This window comes from Poecilia mexicana, unplaced genomic scaffold, assembly GCF_051168715.1.
Source record: "Poecilia mexicana isolate PSO_F unplaced genomic scaffold, ASM5116871v1 scaffold_13, whole genome shotgun sequence".
NCBI classification, from domain to species: Eukaryota; Metazoa; Chordata; class Actinopteri; order Cyprinodontiformes; family Poeciliidae; genus Poecilia; species Poecilia mexicana.
In genome coordinates, this window is record NW_028263382.1 from 14,372,538 (window position 1) to 14,394,288 (window position 21,751).

General features: G+C 37.3%; 1 protein-coding gene across 1 annotated transcript in view; it reads left to right on the forward strand.

The window, feature by feature from the left end:
• The window catches only part of LOC106914383 (solute carrier family 12 member 9), a 69,655-nt gene that overhangs the window by 45,471 nt on the left and 2,433 nt on the right, over window positions 1-21,751 (forward strand). The window contains exons 9-12 of the mRNA XM_088011714.1: window positions 2,219-2,343; window positions 12,745-12,937; window positions 18,518-18,692; window positions 21,534-21,680. Coding sequence (XP_087867840.1) covers window positions 2,219-2,343; window positions 12,745-12,937; window positions 18,518-18,692; window positions 21,534-21,680 — 640 coding nt within the window. The remainder of the gene's footprint in view (window positions 1-2,218; window positions 2,344-12,744; window positions 12,938-18,517; window positions 18,693-21,533; window positions 21,681-21,751) is intronic.

Sequence of the window (21,751 nt, forward strand, 5' to 3'; positions counted from 1 at the left end):
GGACATGGCAGGGAGCAGTACTCATATCATGGTCATCTTCAGAACAAAGCTTCTGCACCTCCAGTCTTATGCAGCAAGTCTCATTAGATGTACAACTCTCCCTCCAAATGAGCTGCTTTGAATTTAAATAACAAGGGACCAAACTTGGCTGTGCTGTCACGCAGCTGTCACAGCTAACATGGCTGAGTTCATGTAGCCCAGCAGCAGCTTAGATACCATCTTAATTAAAAGTGAACCTTTGCCTCAATCAGTTGGTTCCTCAGTGGGGCCACTGCGCCCTGTGGTTCTTACAAGCCCCCCAACCCCTGCGAAATGCAATAACATGCATTTTTAAAAGTGTGTTGCTCCTGACACGATGTATGCCTGATGTGATGACCAAAATTAACCAAGGTGTAACCAGGTGATTATAAGTAGTTTTAACTCTATCAAACATTTGGTTTTCTGTAATGTGCTCTTTCAAGAAATTTTGCTCTGGCTGAAAAGGGTTTATTTAGGAGTCTTTTTGTAACCCTTCTTTGTTCGTCTCGGATCCAGTAGGTTGACATCGCGGCAGACACATTCAGGTTCACTGTATTTATTCTAACAAACAGGAAATCGAGTTGGTGGTTAACATCAATCCAGCAGCTTCTGCCCCTACACATTAAATAAAAATAAAAATAAATAGCCCCAAACAAACTACTAAGCAATAGCTCCCAGTGAGCAGTTATCAGCAGTCAGTAGCAGTTAGCATCATTTAACATTTGTAAAATTAAACATAGCTAAAATGGATAACATTAATAACAGTTAAAAACATATAAAAAACATAGCAAAATTACTCGTAAAACACTGTATCGTGAAACACTGCATTCTATCAAATTTTGTTCTAAAATATATGTTAAAATTTAATACCAGCTCCTTTCTTTGTAGTGGGTAGCTGTCAGTTACTTGTTACTATGGTAACCACCAACTGACAAGTGCAACATAACTGAACTTTAAACACCAATAAATGTCTGAAGAAACAACTTGTTGATTAAACAGAATAAATTTAAGCTTGATCCCAATTTTCCTTTAAGAACTGCAATAAAATACATAGCAACAGCTGTTTGTTTTATTAGCCTCTCTGCTGCAAGTTATCATTAATTATTTTTTAGTAGATATAATGGCCAACGCACAGCAGTCACTGTAAAACATTTTTATTTTAAAATAAGGATAAATGATTTGATGATGACATCTTAAATGTCATCATTTAAGATGTCATTAAATAAATTATATCTATTAATAATAGATATAATAATATATCTATTATTATATCTAATAATAGATATTATTAGATGTTAATATATCTAATAACAATATATTAGATGTTATTGTCATCTAATATTGATGATTAGCACAGCTGGCATTACTAAAAAAAAATCTTCCAGTTTGTTGGAGAAGAGACACATGAAGTAGATCCTTACTTTAACCAATATCTGAAACAGAGCAGCTCTACTGTTCTTGGTAAAACCTTTCTTGCATACTGAAGGTCTTGCTCTCTCTCGCTGTCCTTCAGCCTGAAATATTAGCAATCTGATGCTGAATATGGCTAACTTCAAGCCTTTTCAATAAGTAACATCAATATCAATTACACCAAATGTGGTGTTATGAGCACGGCTTGTTAGAATATTTGTTTAGCATGTTCACTGATCTGAAATAATATTTGCTTTTAAGTTTCTTACCAGCAACTGATGGATCAAAGAGTTCAAGTTAAACATCAACTGCTTCCAGTCACAATGCCTTTTATTAGCACATCTGATTATCAATGTTTTGCTAAAATAAATTGGGGTCCAATAATTCATTTTTGGACCCTGATTTAGAGGAACATCAGTGGTAGTTAGTGCATGTAGCTCTTGTTTACTGTATCCTTTTAGTAATGAAGCACTAGATTTAATTGATCTGTTTTTCTGAGGGCATGTGTTTATAAAACTGCTAAAAAAATTCACATTTCTTATTTTATTTGGTCAAAGTAAAAAAAAAAAAAAAGAAACATTTCAATAAATATTCAGAGGCAAATTTTAGCATGCTTTTAAACATCCTTCAAAATGATTAGCATAATGACTTTTTCACTCCAGTCCCACATAAAATTTAACGCCAAATGTTTGTATTTTATTTTAACATGGAAATGTTTCTGTTTCTGAATGTTAATCCTCGCTTCCTGATTTTTCCCTCCAATGTTGTTTTGTCCTTCCTTTCTCTGTAGCTGGTGCTGTTTGCAGGAAAGCTCAACACCATCGCCAGCATTGTGACCATTTTCTTCCTACTGGTGTATGCCGCCGTGGACTTGGCTTGTCTCGCCCTGGAATGGGCTTCTGCACCTAATTTCAGGTACCCATACATAACAGGCAGACACCCCAATTTGTTTTTTTTGTTTTTTTTCTCATTCTCTGAAATTTTATTTTATCTGTGTGTGGGAGAGGTTGTTTGCTTGCTGGATGCTGCTACAGTGATGGTATACTAATTAAAAAACATAAAACTGACCAGTGCTTACAGCCCAATGGAGAACAGGGACTAACAATAAACCGACTGCGGGTGAGGCCTGAGCTAGATGTGGGGGTAACGACGCGTGGCGATGCTCAGAGATTAAACTTTACAGTGTTTGTGTGTACAAGTGAATTCGTATTCCTTGGTCACTTGCAGTGATCCTGATTTATAAGAGCTCGCTGATGATATTGTCTTGCATCGCTCAGATTACCTGTGGACATGGTGGAGGTTTATGTGACTGGATGATATTACGGCACAGCCAGAGTTTGGAATTTGATTCACTACACACCTTTTTATGAGTCATTTCACATCTCCCTGTCAGCTGCTGATGTTGTTGTGTAGAAAATATCCTCCTCAATTCAGTAAGCATAAGGTTTATCCAGAGGCGGCGGCTTCTTGCAGGAAATATTTAAACCACTTGAGTTTTATTTGCAATGGCGGAATGAAATAGTATAAACATCACATGTTGCTTTATTGTTCTGACAGATTGCATCCAGTGCTGGTTTAAGAGTTAGATATTCTTCTGCGGCAATACTCAGAAATGAGTTGCAGTGCATGTTAACGACACTTAAGCTTCTGTTATCGCAGACACATCAGCAGGCTGCAGCTCAAATGATCTTCTTGAAATGGGGAGATGCTTAAAGGATCCTAAACAACACGAAGGACTACTTACTAAATACAAACATCTAGAATAGCAACAAGCTACATGAGTCATACTCAATAATAGTGACTATCAATTATTAATACCCGTGAAGAGATTTTCTGATCAAACTGTGACGATTCTTGACAGAAATAATAATTTACCCATATAGAAAACATTACAACAAACATTCATTGTTTCTGTTTATGTATTTTCACATGTACTTTTTACTTACAACTTTAAAATGAGCATGTTATACTACAAAATGTTTCACACATGCTTAAATAAGCTTTTAATAAACTGAAAGAACTTACCATATCAGTGAAAATTTTCAGATGACTCAGCTTCCAAGTGACGACTGTTAAGTTAAAAAAAAATGTGAGGTCAAGCATCTATTTAGTGTTATTTTATAAACTAATAGGTTTTATCCCAAAAATTACATAAAGCTTATTGATTCAATGTGCAGTAACATGTCACCACGTTTAGCTGATAGACCCTCCAACAGAGCCTTGATGTTATGATCTTCCCAACCAGAGGTATCATATGATCACAAATTGATTGGTCGTTAATTATTCAGTGGTATTGTGAACTTTTAGCACAATACTAATGGGGGTCACCATCATGGTCTTCATGTTGGTCCATCTGGTCTGGAGCTCCATTTGTATCTTTACAGTTTTCAAGATGTTTATTTCTCTCATTATCTTCAGTTACATCAACACCTTGTATGTTATCACCGTCTACAGTAGCTGTGTTTCCATTATAAATGCACAAAACTTTTTCAGGATTCTGCTAATGACAGAAAAAAACATAATTTCACAATTGTAGTTTTCCATTAAATAAAAAAATGGAATTAAAATCCCACGTGAATAAGCTTGTTAAAATGATAAGTTATTAAAAATCATAGTGGCGAAGGATGTAAACACTTAAATCAGATATGTAAGATGTATGCCATCAGAGGAAATGTCGGTATCTTACTCAGACATTGATGTGGCAATATCCTTATACTTGGGAGTGACTACATATGCAGCTTTTTTTGGGAAATTGTAGCTGCCAGTTTTACAAGAGAGTTATGAATAAAGTACTTTTAAATAACAAGCTCAACTTTTTATGCTCTGAGACCTCTGGTGGAATTAGCTGTGCAATGTCCAAGGAGGCAAATGCCTACAAATAGGAGCTTTGCTGCTGTATGTAAATTAGCCTGATGCAAAAAAGTAATTCTATTGCAATTTTGCAAGACACACAAATTTGGATTGAACTGAAAAACTGTCATTCTAGTGCAATGGGCGTGTTTAGTTAGTAAGCAAATTTATTTTTGTAACTCTAATTTTAGTCAATGGAAACTCAACTAGTGGAATAAAGCCAACTTCTACAACTGATGGATCCATCCTGCTGATTTTCTGACCTTTTGCTTTTTAATTATTTTCTTCTTTTTTTTTTTCTTTTTTTTTTTTATTATTAACTTACCTGAAGGGAAAGACTCACCTGTAAGATGTTTCCAACGCCACCTCCTGGCTTAATTAACTTCTGAGAAAAAAGGATGCCAAATATACCCATAAACTAAGACAATATTTTTTGGATATGTTGTGTTTTTTTTTTCTAAAGTAAACATTGCCACTTGGCCAGTATAAAGAAGCTCATCACTTTTGATTATTTATTGCAATATTCCTTTCAGAAGTCTGGTCCAAAACTGCTACACAATTTCTCCTGCAGTGTCTATTTTCTTAAAAGCTATTAAAAACAAAACGATCCGTTTTGCTCTCAGCTTCCGGGGCAAATGCTAAATGAAATAACCAACTTCTGAAGATATTTCTTTAAACCATGTTGAACATGAAAAATGAATAGATTTTTGTGTCTCTGTCTTCCACTGTGCTTTATTACTTGTGTGTCTGTGTGCCTGCATACTAAAGGTGGTCATATTTACATTGCACAACTGTAGGAGCATCCAGTGGTGTAATGCAGCAGAACCAATTTTGTCTGGCTCTTTTGAATTATTTCATGATGAAATGGCAGTTCAGGTGCATTGTCAAAAATTTTTATTGGATTAGTGAAAGTACAGCCATGCCGGTTCTGCATGAATAAACTAGGCTGACAGTTCAGTAAATGCCTTATTCTGATGTATACCTCAAGCAGTGAAGCAGGGCTGGAGCATTGAATACGCACGAATGGCCTAATAACAATGGTTTCAGTCCTCACACTAACAAAATAACATGTCAGAATGACTGTCACTGAACAAAGAAATGACCTATAAATCTGGTCATATGTAATGGATGGTTCATGAGCCTAATTATTCTCATTGTCAGATTTCCACGTCTGGTAATATCAGCACAGGAGTCACTGGTCTGTCCTTTGAAGCTCATTATACATGGATTTTTGCTCATCATTGTCTAGGATTTAAACAGTTACCTCCCTTACTTTGCTCAAAACGAATCCTATTCATCCACAGTCATGCTTTAGTCCCCAATGTAGAAGTTGTTTGTCACAAGTTTTTAAAAATCTTGGCTACTTTGGTGTGTGCTGGTTGTAAAACAGTAGTGCAAACTGTGGATTTTATTTTTGTTAATCTTTTTTTCTCTTTTAACAATGCTTTTCACAACAAAAGAGAGACCGTACTGACTGCTGTCATCATCTGTATCAAGTAATCTGTTCTGACTGCTGTACTTAGCATTTTATTCATGAAATTTCCCATAGAAGCCAAATATTTTAATTGGTCATTTTTTTAAATGCGTTTGTGTTTATGACACTTTCTTTCTATCTTCCTTTATGTTCTAATAGAAATTTTTTTCTTGTATGAATTATAAATTCCTACAACACTTCATAAACATCATGGATAATACAAAACTAAAAGGTCCAAAAAGTGTTTAAAGAAGCGGCACTTGGAGGCCAGAATTGGGGCCACCAGAGGGGCCCCCCAAGTAAAATGTATGTTCTGAATCTGTAAAGGTAATGAAAAAAGGACATTTATTATTAACTATGATTTGTACAGTTAGTCAAGCTACACTCCTTATCTATGTATTCACATTTAATGATCTATTAAGAATTGATCGAATGTTGAGGAAGAATATTGTACACTTTATTTTGGAACAAAATCAGCGATCATTTTGAGGAGCATACTATTAAAAGTTACACTGCAAAAAGAGCAACAAGTAAATAAAAGCATTATTTATACTAGTCTGCTTTCTCTCTCAAGGTTACAACACTAGTGAGTTTGAGTTATTGGGGGTGAATGTTGCTGTGGTGTAAATCTATTTAAGTAGTCGGTATGACTTAAAAAGTACTATATATTCATTCAATTTGCCCTTTACTCTTTTTATATAGCTCTACAGTTCAGTATTTAAGGTATTTTTAATGTGCATTCATCTTTTTTGCAAGTGAGTATACTGCTACTGGCTAAGTATTAGCTGTTAGCATCTGATTCTGAGTTTTCTATTGGTGCATGAATTTCAACTGCTTTTACTTAAACATTGCAGATTTTTAAATACAGTTTGAGATTTCTGCAACTTTTTTTTTTCCTTTGTAAAGCCCAGAAACGACATTTTCAATACTGTTCTGTCATTAGGACCTCCTCAGTATTAATGTAAGAACTGCGGTATACACACTTGTCTCTTCAAATTCTACCCTCATACAGTCGTGAAATGCGTTGTTTATTCTGTATTGAAGAGAAAACATTCCCTGTTATCTACACATCTTTATAAAAAACAACACCCATGCATTTACACTTGAAATATTCGATTGGTTTTTCTGGGAAGTTCAAAGATTTTGCTTTAGTCTCCAAAGTTAGAGTAACTTCTGTTATCACAAACGATCAGAGCCAGACTGCCAGGAAATAATAATTTTCTCCAACAGAAGTTAGTATGAGTTTTCTCTCATACTAACTTTTAAGTTAGTATGAGAGAATAAAGCCTTCTAAGTTAGTATGAGAAGATAAAGCCAACATTTGCTTTGGTGCTTTGGATGTACAGAACTGTGTACTATCGGCTCAGGCCTCATTATCAGTATGTGACCGCTGGCAAAGCCTGACACAAAGTTAGCTCTCTAACTTTTTCTACTGTCCCCTCCCTGTTGGCCAGGGGCCCCGGGGCTCCCAGAGCCGATAAGAAGACTTGTTGTCTGGACGCCTGCCTATTTTGGGCCTTCTCCCCTGAGTTGTTAATTCAGTTAGTTCACTGTTGCTGTGCCACCAGACTAATTTTAATGCCAGTTGTTTGTGTTTATTGGTTTAATTTTTCTTTTTTTCTCCTCACATTTTTGGTGTGTGCTCTTTTCTCTCTGTTCTCTGTCTGGCGCTTTCCCACATCTCTTTCCAGGCGAAAAGAATTAAAAGCCATTTAGCGCTTTCTCTCCCCCTGAGAGCTGCTCTGTAATTAGCATAACTAATTTAGCAGAAATATTTCCCTTTCCCTTGAATTTGCTGCTGTGTAGGGGAGGGAAGAGGCTGAAATTATGATGTAGCGGAAAAGATGCCTGCTTGTTAAGTGTGTCTGTGTGTGTGTTTCCAACAAGAGAGCGGTAACTTTGGAGAGTGTTTTGTCTGTCATCAGTCAAAATTTCTTTTTTTCCCGAGAAGTGTGTGGTTGAACGTTCTCATCTTAAGAATGTTTGTATTTTTATCTTTTGGGAGTGCGTCTTGTGTACAGTGACTGGTATTGGCTGCATCTTTATCACTGGTGCTTCCAGCTACAGGAAGTGTTGCTCAGAGGGTGCTTTATGTCCTGCTTCTGTGGCCACTTGGAAAGCAGACTCAAACCCACTTGAATATTCACAATGAAAAACACAAATACACACTGTTTCACACAGTCACTGGCCAAGATTTAATACACAAGTGTCAGGATATTTGCTGAAACCAAAAAAAACAAAAAACAATAATAAAAAAACAAAACAAATGCTGTGACCTTGAGACAGGCAAATAGCAATGTCTGAGAGAGACTTGACAAATTGAGAATAAATGTTCTTTATATAGCTTTACATATTCAGACCTGAAAAACATACCTGCTATCGTTTGTTGTTTTTAATTTTATTTATGGATTGTCTGGTTTTCAGTTTATTTATTAAAAATTATCTACATCAATGAGAAAAGCCAAACCACACAACTTCTTTGAATTTTAAATGTTTGTACCGCTAGATATTAATATAATTAGATTTGAATCGTATTTGCATTAATCTTCAGATTTAGACAGCGTTCATTCAGTGACGTAATTGGCCTTCGAAGTATGCAACCCCTGAATTTGGACACACTTTGTTTTCTATGTGCAGCAGCCATATTAGATGTTGAAATTTGGTTTGAGTGACTTCTGTGACAGAGATAGACCTATCTCTGACTTCAGTCGGCATTCTTGTTTCTTATTGTTTTATTTCAAACTGAAAACTCAAAATCCAACACATTTAAACTGGACACAACTTTCATCCTGATTAAAGGGAGATTAGTTTTAAAGGTAATGGCTACAGAAATGGTTTCACTCATCTTCAAATACTGTCAGTCTCAACAAAAGGCCACTTTATAAAATCTGAAATACCCACATTTTGAGGTGAAATGACTTTTTTTTTATTTTTCTCCCATCAATTGTCATTGATTACCTTTTTTCTCTTTTCTGGCTCACAAGAAACCGTGATTAATGCCATACTTGAAATTTCAAAATAACCATTAAACTGCTTCCTTTAATCATTTTTTTTCAGGTTTGGGTCCTTGACAGTTCATGAACCTTCAGGCTGTATTTTAATAAGTTGTACTGAGAAAAGCCCTCTGAAATTTAGTCATTAATAGGTTCACAACTTGAAATCTTAGCTAAACTTCCCCAGGCACTTTAAATACAACACTTGAGAGAATCTTTACTTTTGCCCCATCCAAACTTGAAAGTAAACTCCAACTTTAAGTCACACTCCCCTTCATACAGCCTTAATGAGGAGAAATAGTTGTCATTTACCGGGTTGATCCAATATCAATTAAGTACAGATTTCTTAAGGTCGAATCGGTCTAAGCTGGTCCCTCCCTGATGCTAGAGGCAGCCTGACGTAATGTCTCACACACCCAGACCCCTCACTTATAGAATGTGGCATCTCCTGGCAGCCTTCCCCTGGATGTGTGTCTGTCCCCACTTTTCTCTCTGATATGACGTATTCCTTTGGCTGCAAGCTAGCTCTCTACTCTCCGTCTTAGCTGCTCCTCCTTTTTATATCTCCAAGGACTTGGTCTGTGGCAAGTTTTTCCGTCTAGGGTGATTTTGCTGTGTCAGCTAAGTGACATCAGTCGCTGGAGAGCAAGCAAGATGGGAGATGGGGAGGTGGCTAAGTGGAGCCCTTCTGATCAGCAGCAACAGTTCCTGCAGAGACTAAAAGGATGAGTGGGGGATGGTTGACCAGGTGGGCAGGCTTTTACTGTAATTAATTCCACTCTCAGATGGGACGGATAGGGGGAGATTGGAAAATGGTGGCCAACGCTTGTGTTAAGTGATCAAGTCAAGGGGAAATAAAAATAAAGTTTCAAGACTGTTGTTCAACAGCCAGAACAAAGAAGGATGGGCTAAAATTCCTGCCAAAGTGAAGCCCTGTATAAAGTTTTCCTTTATACATTCTAGAAATAGTTTTTTTAACAGGTACAATGTTAATGGAAAGTAAATAATGCCTTAGTGTTTCTCCCAGTGTTGCATATTCAGAAAGCATGAAATTCCAAGTTATGACTGAATATTGCAATAATGATGGGGATTGTGATTGTCCAACATTTTTATTACAACAATTAACCGTTGGCACTCTCTCTCTGAAATTTATTATCTTGCTTATTCTGATTCAAATCAATTGTGAGCCTAAATACAATTGAAAGTTCATCTGATTGGCCAAACACAATATTTGCAAGATGCGTTTGAATTCATGGACCCTGGAATATTATACTACTGAAAATGGCAAGCAGTCTTTTCCCATTTTCTTGTTGCTCATTTTTGTCTTTATTGAGAATCGATGTAATGTCCAGCTCATGTAGGTGAACTGTAAGGCAATCAAATGCCAGTCAATGTTTATCATTCTTATTGCATGTTAAATAAGACATACTATATAGGTAGAGAGAACTTTTTCTTTGCTGAACTTTTTCTGACATTGCCATTGTCCATTGCTGTCATCCTATGAAGGTTAATGTACAGCTAATGTCCCATTTAGGCTATTAAGGAAACACACATGACCAAATTGTCTTGAGGACAATTAGGCCATGAGCCAAAAGCAGCACTTATTTGCTATTGGCCGTTTTTCCCCCAATCCTTAACATTTTGATTTACTGTCTTTAATTTCTGCTAAACACCAAATACAACTGAGCCTAAAGGAAATGCCAGTATTGTGCTATTGATTCATAAATCAGACTATTGGACAAAATTTATCAGCTTTCACCTCATAAGCAGGGATGTGGATGATTGATCAAGTAAACACATTTTATTTTGGTCTCATTTGTCACCAACCGAATTTGTCAGTAAATGTAATTATTCATCTTTGATTAATGGACAGTTGTGGCTGAATGTTGTTTACAAGATGTTGGACAGTAACCTGATGCTACAGCCTCATCTGGCATTGGGTATCTCAGTTGAGAAACTTTAACTACAACGTCCCTGAATGACCTTCTGTGATCACTGAACTTTATTGGTCAATTGAAGCATGACTTAAAAGGCCAGTGGACTCTCCTATGTTTTTTTTTTATCATAAGGGAGGAACATCCTTTCTCATTAATCTTCTAAATTTTATAGACCAATACTTTATCACAATGTGTGTCTATCATAAAAGGTTTTCTGCATACGGTACTGAATTTTCTTTGCAATACTTTTTCAGTCCTTGTTCCGATATTTTAATCTGGACTTGCCTGGAATATGATGATGTTGGGGTACAATTACTGTCTGGTTTACAGAGGGAGTTTGTTTCAAGCCTATTACAAGAAATTACCTTTCACCATCTGTGAGCTTTCAAAATATCCATTTTCAGGTTTATAAATTCAGATCCACCCAGGTTTTCATTGGTCTCATCTGTCAATCCCTTCACGCTCCAACTATTTTAACATCTTTGTGTTCTCTCTTCTCTGCTTAGAGCTACACATTGCTTCAGTTTCATGTTTATTGATTGTTCATTTTTGCCTCTTAGTCAAAAAATGTGTATTGATCTGTGGAGGAAGCACCCACCATGTTTCAGTTGAGGTGTGTAATTAAAGCTCCTTCCATTTTTACGGCCGTTCGTCTACACGCCTTCAGGTGCTGCAGGGAAATTGGGGTCAATTACATGATCCAGTAAAAATGTTCAGTTTCCGTCCAATGTGTATCTCACACCTCCATCTAGAATGTGAGATCAACAGAGCTTTGTTTTCATAATTATAGGCTTCTGCATACAAACGCTAAGAAAGCTACAAGCAGTGGCTAATTATCTGCATCGCTTTGGGTTTAATTGATCTTGTCTTCGCATTAATGCCACATTTGTTTTGATCCTAAGTCAATAAAAAAGGAATCTAACCTCTTAGCGACCAAGATCATGAAGCTTAGGAAGAGCTGTGGGGGCTTGGCGTGATGTGGAGAAGAGTAGTGAAGCTGATGCGGGCCGTTTCATTGAGATATTAAACAAAATTGCAATTTCATGTTTCCGTAATATTATGCTGCCTGGGTAAAAGTTTTCTAAATGTGAAAAAAAATTTATTAATGGTAAATAATGATACAGCTACATTTCTGTAGGGTAAACTATGAAGCTCCTTTTCTCATAGATATTTGCTCCCTTGTGTTGTTTGTACCTAATATTTTGGAGAGTTAAAAAAACAAATAAAATAATTTAAAATAAAACATCTGGCCATATTTCCAAGTTCTGAAACTGGTAACAAAATGTGTCTAAATATTGACAGTCTGGAGCCCACACAAGTTCCCCACTGATTTCCCTTATGTCCACATACAGCTATCAACTCTCATATATTACCTACACATTAAACTTGGCTTTAATGTGCATCGTGATGCATATCTGCAAAAATATTTAGTAATTAAACGACTGCATCCAAAAGATGTTGGTCATTTGTCCAACAGGTCTTTCACCCAACAGGACAGGCCGTGCTGTAAATTGTCTTGCTCCGGTCATCGACTGATGTCTTGGTGCACCTCTATTTAAGATGTCCCATTAAACGTCTACTTTATTTAATTAAAATGTTTTTTGTTTTTTGAGAAATTACTATATAAAGCACAAGGACAAAAGTTTGTTCCTGTAATTAAATCTCATTTACTAAGGGGAGCATATTAAAGTGCATTACAGCTGCCAAGTGATGTGACCAACACATTCTGGTTCACTTCTTATTCCTGTGTCTGAAACAAAAACAAGATGATTTGCTGAAATTTCATCCAAAACATACTTATCAAATAATTAAATTCAAAATGAAAACACCTGGACTAATTTGGAGACCAGAGACATAAATATCCTCCGGGGTATTTTGTATTGAAAAAAGTCTCTAAAATGGAAGTTTTTTGTTTAGTTTATTTTTTTCCCACTGTGCTCTTCTTCATGCAGATATTCTCAAATATCACAGGCCGGCATTTCCACCCTCCTGTTTGTTCATTTTCAATTTTCTGCAACTTCTACTATGAGATTTACCTCCATCCCTCTTATTTCCCTCTCAGGCCCACGTTTCGTTACTTCACCTGGCATACGTGCATACTGGGCATCGTCGGTTGTGCCATCATGATGTTCCTCATCAACGCCATCTACGCCTCAGCTAGCATTGCCTTCATGCTGCTCCTCCTCCTGCTGATTCACTACCTCAGCCCCACGTCCAGCTGGGGATACATCAGCCAGGCTCTCATTTTCCACCAGGTCTGACTAACATACACGCACACACACACACACGCGCATACTCATGCGGACATGCTCTCAATACTGCTTGTCATTTCTATAGCAACTAAAATCTCATCCCCTCCGCTTTACACGATCCTGTACCTCTGCCAAGCAATCGTTCTATCAGTTTTATAGATGCCCGTATATACACACGGACGCACACACTCGCACGCACACGCACACACACACACACACACACAGGCATGCAGTCTCGCACTGACTGCTCTCTGCTTCCCCTCCCAATCGTTTTACATTTAGCAGAAGTACACACACGCGTTCTCCCTCTGCTTTTTTTATTTTTCTCTACCATACACATTAAGGCTTGTCATTCCTACAGCCTGCATCTATCAAGTTTATATCAGGCTTACCAGACGGAAAAACACACAAACACACACATCTGCATCTATTCCCTCAGTAAAGCTCTCTACATTTATGGCACAAACACACGCTCTCCATCATTCAGCTCGCCGTGTCCTCTGTTGCCTGTTTTCAAGAAGAGGGGCCAATGTTGTCAGAAGGGCCTGGAGCCGAGGGGAGCCGTTGCCAATGCTGCAGGCGGGGGGTTACAGGCAGGGAGGGGGGAAGTTGGCTGGGTTTTCCAGCAGCTTGTCAAGAGACAGAACATTATTACAGTTACTTAAGTTATTGTGCTTTTCCTAACACGATTTTCTTTTTCTGTACTTCTCACAACCCCTCCCTCCAAAGGTTGACACATTAGCCCCAACAACAAACTTTGTTCAGCCGTACAAATTTAATAGATGGATACATGTTAAATTACTCATTATCAGATATAGATGGAGAGAAATAAATTAAAATCATGAAAGTGCAGTCACTTTTTAAGGCTTATTACATTTTTCTGGTCAGTATTTCTGGTCTTTCACAGTGAAATCCATCTTAATCAGTTGCACAGATCTCCTTCATATTAAAATACAGAATCAAATTCACTCCAGATAATTCAGTATAGGTGCAATATATCCAGCTTTAGCAGATTGTAAGACGGCTATCAGTTAAGGTTTTCAAGGTTTGATTGCTTCGACTCTTTCTTCCATGCGCTTTAATTCTTATCAAACTAGATTAGGCTGTAGGAGAACAACTACCTTTAAGCAATAAGAAACCTTTAACAGGACCTCTGTTAGCATTAGCAGCCCCTTCCCTTGACCAGCTCAGACCTGAGAGAAACACAACCAGAAGTCATGGGTCCAGAAGTATTTTTTATTCTTATAATTACAACAATATAAATGGAAAGAAAAGACAATAATGACAAGGGAGTAGAGAAAAGTGTTCAGTAAGTTCTCCGTCAGCATAAAAACAACTATTTTATTTCTATTATGTTTCAAAAATAGGAAACTTTTCCAAAGAGGGATGGAAACATTTTATTCTGGGATGTTGAGGAAAGTGATGGAAAAAGCACATACATCCCAACCAAACGACTATTAAAAATAAGTCTTGAAAAATGTTTCTGGTAGTTTAATTGTCATTCTGTTTTGGAAATCAACTGCAATTACTGTATTCTATAAAAGAAACTCCTAAAACATGTATTTGTTATTAAAGCTTCATTAGTTGGTTCTTTATCAAGAGTCATTGTGGAGGGTCCAAAGAGCAGCAGGTTGGAGAGACCAGCTTAAATCAAAGGCAGCATAGCCACAGAGATAGCTCAGTTTAGTTGAGCCACCCATACATTCCCAATTGATCCTCGTTATCAAGCGGCGCATTGAGCTCCGTTTGTTTTTCAAATTACTTTAAAAAGTTTTCTGATTAAGGAAACGCAGCAGAACCTGGCTCAGAGCAAGCTGCCATCTGCCACAACCGACTGGGGGTTTCAGAAGACAGAGCAGAAAGCTCAAAAAAGAAACAGAACAACTGATAGAAGGGAACTTTCTATGTTAATGAAAATAGTTGGAGAGGGAGAATGTTTAATTGTTGGCAGCATTATCTCAGCCGATGCCTTCCTCCAGAAAAAGCACGACAGCCAACTAGAACGTTAGACCAGGTGCAGCTTCTGAGAGACAATATAAAGTTAACAGTCGAAATGGCAACAAATAACGAAAACTGGAGAGCAGTAGAAGAAGAAAGTGAAGAAAAGCGGTCAGTTTGTTTTTTGAGAATCTAAGAAACAAAGTTTTTTTTTTTGTTTCTGTTTATTGTGGATTTTAAACAAGCTTGAAGTAGAGTTAACATATACCTTGGAGTAACAATGGAGAACAATGATTGTATGGATCATAGGTGGTGGCAGCATCAGTAAAGAAAAACTAGTTTCCTCTTGATTAATGGAACAAATCAGTGTGCAGACTTTAACTCTGACCTCTGATTGGGATCTCCGTGTTTGATTGTTGCTCCCACTGTAAATGGAACATTTGTCCACATGGAATCAGTTCAATCAAAACAAAACATGACAAAATCTTGTGCTGTTCATACAAAGCTGCTCACACTCCTTTTGTTTTTGGTATTCTATAAAATCACACAGTCAGGCAGAGCTGTCTGTTTGACCACCTGCATGGCTTCAGACATGCAGACAAGACAAAGACGGACGTCTTTTTGCCACCATGTAACAGCAACAGCTGAGCAGTTTAATGGGTCGTATTGAATGTAGTAAAATTAGACTCCTGGCCGTGAAGCTGTTTTAAGAGAGAGCTTTTTATATATTGATTAGAAGTATTTTATTTAGCTGCAGATGCATCGTTTGCTACAATCAAACATGCAAAATAGTAATACCATGTCTATAAAATGAACTGTTTGTTCTTTTTATAGGAATTTAATCATTTATTTGAATATTTTAATTTATTTCTGATATTGTATGAACAAAGGTTAATGGGTTAAATTAAAATTCTTCTGAATGTGCCAATATTTGTTTTTTTAGATGAATTGCCAGAATAATTGATAGAGTAATTACTAAAATAATTGTTAGTAGCAACCCAGGTTTAATTTTGATGGGTTGTCTTTACTAATTAGAAAAGTATCTAATATTTAGGTTTCCAACCAATCAACCAAGCTAAAAATGATTCTGTTTTTATCACTGGATGACCTTTGATTTAGTACATCTCTGATAAAAAAATAAAAATAAAAAAAAACATTCCAAAGGAAACTTTGGATTCAAACCTTCATTTCAACGCTATTCCCACCATTCGGGAGGAAAGGTCAGCAGGTCATTAAAGAGGAATAACTTTATTAGGAAGAAATCTCAAACCAAACCAAATTCAGGATGGGCAGCCACTTTTAACAGGCAATAAATTATTGATCATAAGTGGAAACTGAAGTTCCTTATGAACTTCACAGACCACTCCTTCATATCCTGGCTCCACTGGACCAAAACCTCGGTAATAAAAGACACCAGTTTTCTGGTCAGTGTTGGTCTCAACCCGTAGACAGTAACAAATAGCAGTTATTAGCTGTTTTAAGGCATGTTGAGATAAGCTACATTATGTGGCATTCATTTAGCACCCTGAGTACACAACGTAAATATGGCTCCTGTATTGGGTCTAATGTGGTTGTTAGGTAATTAATCATTTCTATGAACTTTAAATGTACGTCTTAACATCTTCTTATATTCATTTTACAAATGGGCCTTCTCATTTCACCGCCCCCACTTCTCATCATTCAGTGGAAGTGGGTTCTAAACCCGCCTCTAGCAAGAAGCCCATTTTGATAAAAATAATACAAATGATAGGCTGAGCTAAAGACCCCATCTGTGCACGTATACTGTGCCACATGCATACAGTTGCACCCTCCAGCAGTAGCCGGTGTATGGGAGTGCCAGCGGTGTGACATTGAGACGGGGATGAAAAGCACATTAGTACATAACAACAAAGAAAGGCAACTAGATAGTAGGCGGTCGACAGCTGTTTTTAGGAGAGAATAAAAAGACAAAACGGAGGCAAGAAGTGCTGATTGTATCACAGGGAGAGAAGGTGGGAGCAGAATATAAGCAGGGGATGAATGATTGAAAAACTAAGTGATGGATGAGATAGAAGCAGCAGTGAAATGATGATAGTCTGATGGATGAGAAGACAGGGAAACAGAGATAAAGGGAGACAGATGATTAGCTTAGTGGAGACAGTCAGACTTTGCTTCTGGGACCTTGTCTTTTTGTCTTTTACAGTTGGGGAGATTATGATAGTAATAATGGTGTTTGTATCTTGGTTTTTGATTGATAGTCACGTGGACACACATTAACTTGCAGTTTCAGGAGATTGAGCTGAACTTGCATTGCTTAGACATTATCGGAATGATTTCTTGTCTTTTTTTTCAGGCTGCATCCTAAATCGAAGCTTCAGCTGAAAAACATTTTTTTTTTTTTTTTTTTACAAAGTTCCAGCACCACCACAAGCCAATAAAACATACCCTGAATGTGTTTCCATAATAAAATCATTTTCAAGTGTTTTTTTTTCCTTTCACGTGGTGTACTTCCTGTGTAGAGGTTTCCTCCGGCCAAAAAAGTTTGAGCTCTTTAATTGGCGGGAAGGACTTGAGGCTGTCTCCCCGTCCCACTCATCTAAAATGCGAGATAACTGGATGACTCATCCCAAGTTGTCTTTGTTCACATCACCTCTCTGCTGGTTTCTTCTGAGAAATGAAACTCTCCACAACTTTCCAGTAACTTCAGGTTTTATTGGCAGCACTCAAAAGGGTCAGAAGTCCCTAGTAGGATCAAATTCTCATTCAGCTGGACTTTTCTCCCAGAGTCACTCTTTTATAATGCAGCTTCAAATAAAGCAACAGGCTTCCCAAGATTGGCATAAATTCATTTTAGATTTTGGTTTTAGTATTTAATCCCACATGGATATAGTTCCGAAATAGTTAATTGATTCTCCTCCAACATTAAGCATCCTGATCAGAGTTCATATAGTTTGGGAAAAGTAGATTATTTGGCCATTTTCCATGTCTGGATTAGTCTGAACTTTTTGACATCTCTAATTTTCTAAATACTAAAAGCTTAATGATAAAGTGATGTATAGTAAAGTTTTATATTTCAGTTTTTGTTGTTCTTTTTTCAGAAATGTATACTTGCATGACATTCTGTCTTAGATTTGTCACATCACAAATTTTAACATATTATCCATTAACATTTGTTTTTTTTTTTGTTTGTTTGTTTTGTTTTATTTTTTGACTAACTGTTGAACTTCCAGCTATTTCAAATTCATGTTGAACTGGACCTGTGGGTTTTTATAAATTTAGTCTTCGTAAAAGGTTAAAAGGTGCTTAAGAGACCCGTATATCTTCTCCCAGGGCTTTGACTGTATGTAAAATTTCTGAATATGTTTTACCAAAATAAAACACATAACTGCAAAAAATATTAGCTGAATATTTTTTGCAAATACAAGAGAGACTAGACATGCATTAGACAGATGTTGAAATGGGAAATAAAAATAATTGTATGTGTATGACTGACAAATCAGTCACTAGTTATCCATCATTAGTCATTAGCCAAGCACACGTCATTCAATGACCATATGCAATATGCTTAGTAACTCCTTGATTGAAACCACTTAACTTATTTAATTATTTAGGATTACGCTGGTTGAGATAAAAAATCATTTTCTAACCCATTTTTTCCTGCTGCAGGTACGAAAATACCTCCTGATGCTGGATGTCAGGAAAGACCACATCAAGTTCTGGAGACCTCAGATCCTCCTCATGGTTTCCAACCCTCGCAGCAGCGTGGGCCTCATCACTTTTATCAATGACATCAAGAAGAGTGGCCTCTACGTGCTGGGACATGTCCAGCTAGGAGACCTCAGTAAGTAAATGCCCCAGCTACTTCTACTTTCTGCTCTGAGAAAAGCAGACTTAAACAAAGTAAGTCTGCTTTTCTCAGACTTACTTCTGAGTCTGAGAAAACTCAGACTCAGAAGTAGCCCCAGCTACTTCTACTTTCTGCTCTGAGAAAAGCAGACTTAAACAAAGTAAAGACTATTTAAACGGGACGTATTATGTAAAATTCACATTTTATATGTCTTTGTACTTCCATTTGGGTTACTACTGCTTCTCAAACAAACCCAGGTGCTTAAAAAAAAAACACCCAGCTGGTTTTTAACAGTAAGTTGATGTTTTTTGGTGTCTGTTTCAAAAACCTCTGGAATGTAACGTCACAAATGAACAGACAGTGCTCCTCACTTAGCAACCCCACCGAAGAAGAGCCCATCTCCTAGCAACCCAAGTGGAGCTCCTGCAAGTTTGATCAGCTGATTTTACTGCTATATGTGCTGTACAATGGCTGCTGGAAAAGACAACTGTTTTTTTTTTTTTGTTGACTTATCCACAAACCACTTGCTGCATTCTTGTTGGTTGTGAAGGAGGCTCTACTAATACTTTTCAAAGATGTTCAGATGTATAAATGCCCATCTGTTTGCAGCCATTTCATGCATGAGTGTAAACATTGAGATGGGGGGGAGTAGCCAGCAACAGCTTATTTGGATTTAAAGTGACAAGAGATCCTAAAACGGCTCATTCTAGCAAGAGGCAAAACTGAGACTGAAATCTCATTATCTAAAAATGAATTTACGCAGAAAATGTAATGAACATGTTTTGCATAGCACATAGACCGATCCTAACCTGTTCAAGGAAGCATAATAGGTCACCTTTAAGCTGTGTGTGGCATTTCTGAATAAAAGGATTGCAGAGTTTCACACCTTTAATCACACACCGTTGACTAGAATACTTGCTGCTTCTTCATGACATTGACTGACCCTCTACTGTCTTATTGTAAGAGTTGTATATACTGGAGAACCACTGGAGAATCGGCTTTCTCTCACATGACGGCAGTGTTCTGAATTATTTCAAGTAGCAGGGTCATTGTTGGACCTTTTCTTTGTCTTTGGAGAACATGTAAGGGGGTTTGTGGGTAGAGCAGAGGGGAAGAAGGAAGCCGCTCTGAATGAAATCTTCTCAATCTGAATTCTCTCAAGTGTTGGACAGCGGGGAAAAAAATGTTTATTTCCCACAAAAGAGCCCTTGTCCGGTTCTGATGAACCACTTGGTCTTCATACAAAGAATCCATTCATTTAGGCAATAACAGGAGAGAAGAATTTCTTGTTCCAACATTCTCAGCAGAGAAGAAGAAGAAGGAAGCCGCTCTTAATGAAATCTTCTCAATCTGAATTCTCTTAAGTATTGGTTAGCGGGAAAAGATGTTCAAAATGTTAATTTACCACAAAAGAGCCCTTGTCTGGTTCTGATGAACCACTCCTGATGAATCCATTCATTTAGGCAATAACAGGAAAGAGGAATTTCTTGTTCCGACATTCTCATTACACTCCTGGAAAATTGTACAATCTGTTTATTCAGTTTGTCTAGCAGCTATTTGGTGTAAACCTGAGAAGAGTACTCACCTATAATTTGCAACAATCACATTAAGAGCCCCAAAGACACTGGCTTTGAAATTTTCCCAAGCACCTACACTTGCTTTTTTGGGAGTGATGAATTACCCACCTCCCTGTTGTGTCTCTCTGCATCTTTGCTCTGTCCAACATTCTGTCTGCACTGTCATCTGGAGTTGGATCTTTGTCTCTCTTTCTTCCCTCCCTTCCCACCTTTCAACATCTTGTCTCACATCTTCGTCTCCCTCTGCCTCATATTTTATGTCCGCTATGGAGTTTTTCACTTCGTATCCCGGTACCTTCGGGTTTATTTGGTTAATACACACTAGAAATCTATATTTTATTCAGATCTGGAAACATTTTGTTTCATCCATCTGCTTTTATAAACTCTAATAAATAAACATGTATGCATGTAAGATTAACTGGTCATCCTTCTGTAAACATATCGAACTGCAAAGTAAGCAAAAGATGCAAATGTAAGGCAGTCAATTACTAATGTGAAGTGGAAAAAAGCACTTCTCTGCTAAAAGTACTGCAAATGCACCTTCTGGCAAACAAAAAAAAGGACGTAACATCAACATTTAAAACTACTTCTGAAGTTCATCTACTGTATGAGCCCTTTATGTCGAGCAAGCTTTTTGACCTAATACTTTTAAAATATATATATGTCTGAGATAAAACACAATCTTTAGTTAATGAGATGTTGAATATATATTGTTTTAGATATTCATTTGGTAAGTTACTTGAGTTCACAAGGATTTTTTTTATCATTCCCATGAGGTCTAGAATTAGCAAAGAAAATTTGGACCAATATGGATATCCAGTATTGATATTGCTATTTTGGCCGATAACTGATATTTGCTAATATTAATTACATATATATTTCACTTCACTTCTGCTCCACTTCTCTGCTTCAGTTAAACTCCCCACAGTCCTGCGCTGCATCACTACCACTGCCACATGATCAAACTTTCTCCCTTCAGTCTCCAGAAACAAACATCAACAAGGTGGAAATAAATAAACATATTATCAGCCCAGTTTCATTTATTTGACTTGCACAGATGTGGTAACCCTAGCCCTAACATCAGCCGGTACCAGTGTTGGTGTCAATATATCGAGCAAAAATGTGTAACTCGGTATGCTCTTTAAGTTGTTGTACATTTAAGTTACTGAAACTTACACAAACCTTGTCCTTTCCTCTCCTCACTATCGTACCTGATTCTCACATGTCCGTTTTTTTGGTGTGTTTTTCTCTCGTTCAGGCACTTTACCATCTGACCCCTTGCAGGCTCAGTATGACTCCTGGCTGTCCCTGGTAGACCATCTGAACATCAAAGCTTTTGTCAACCTGACTCTGGCAGATTCTGTCCGTCATGGCGTCCAGCATCTACTCTTCATCTCAGGACTTGGTCAGTACTGCTGCCAGTGTCGCCGTGTGTAGCTGCAGCTGCACACCATGTTTGTGTCGTGTGAGAGTTTA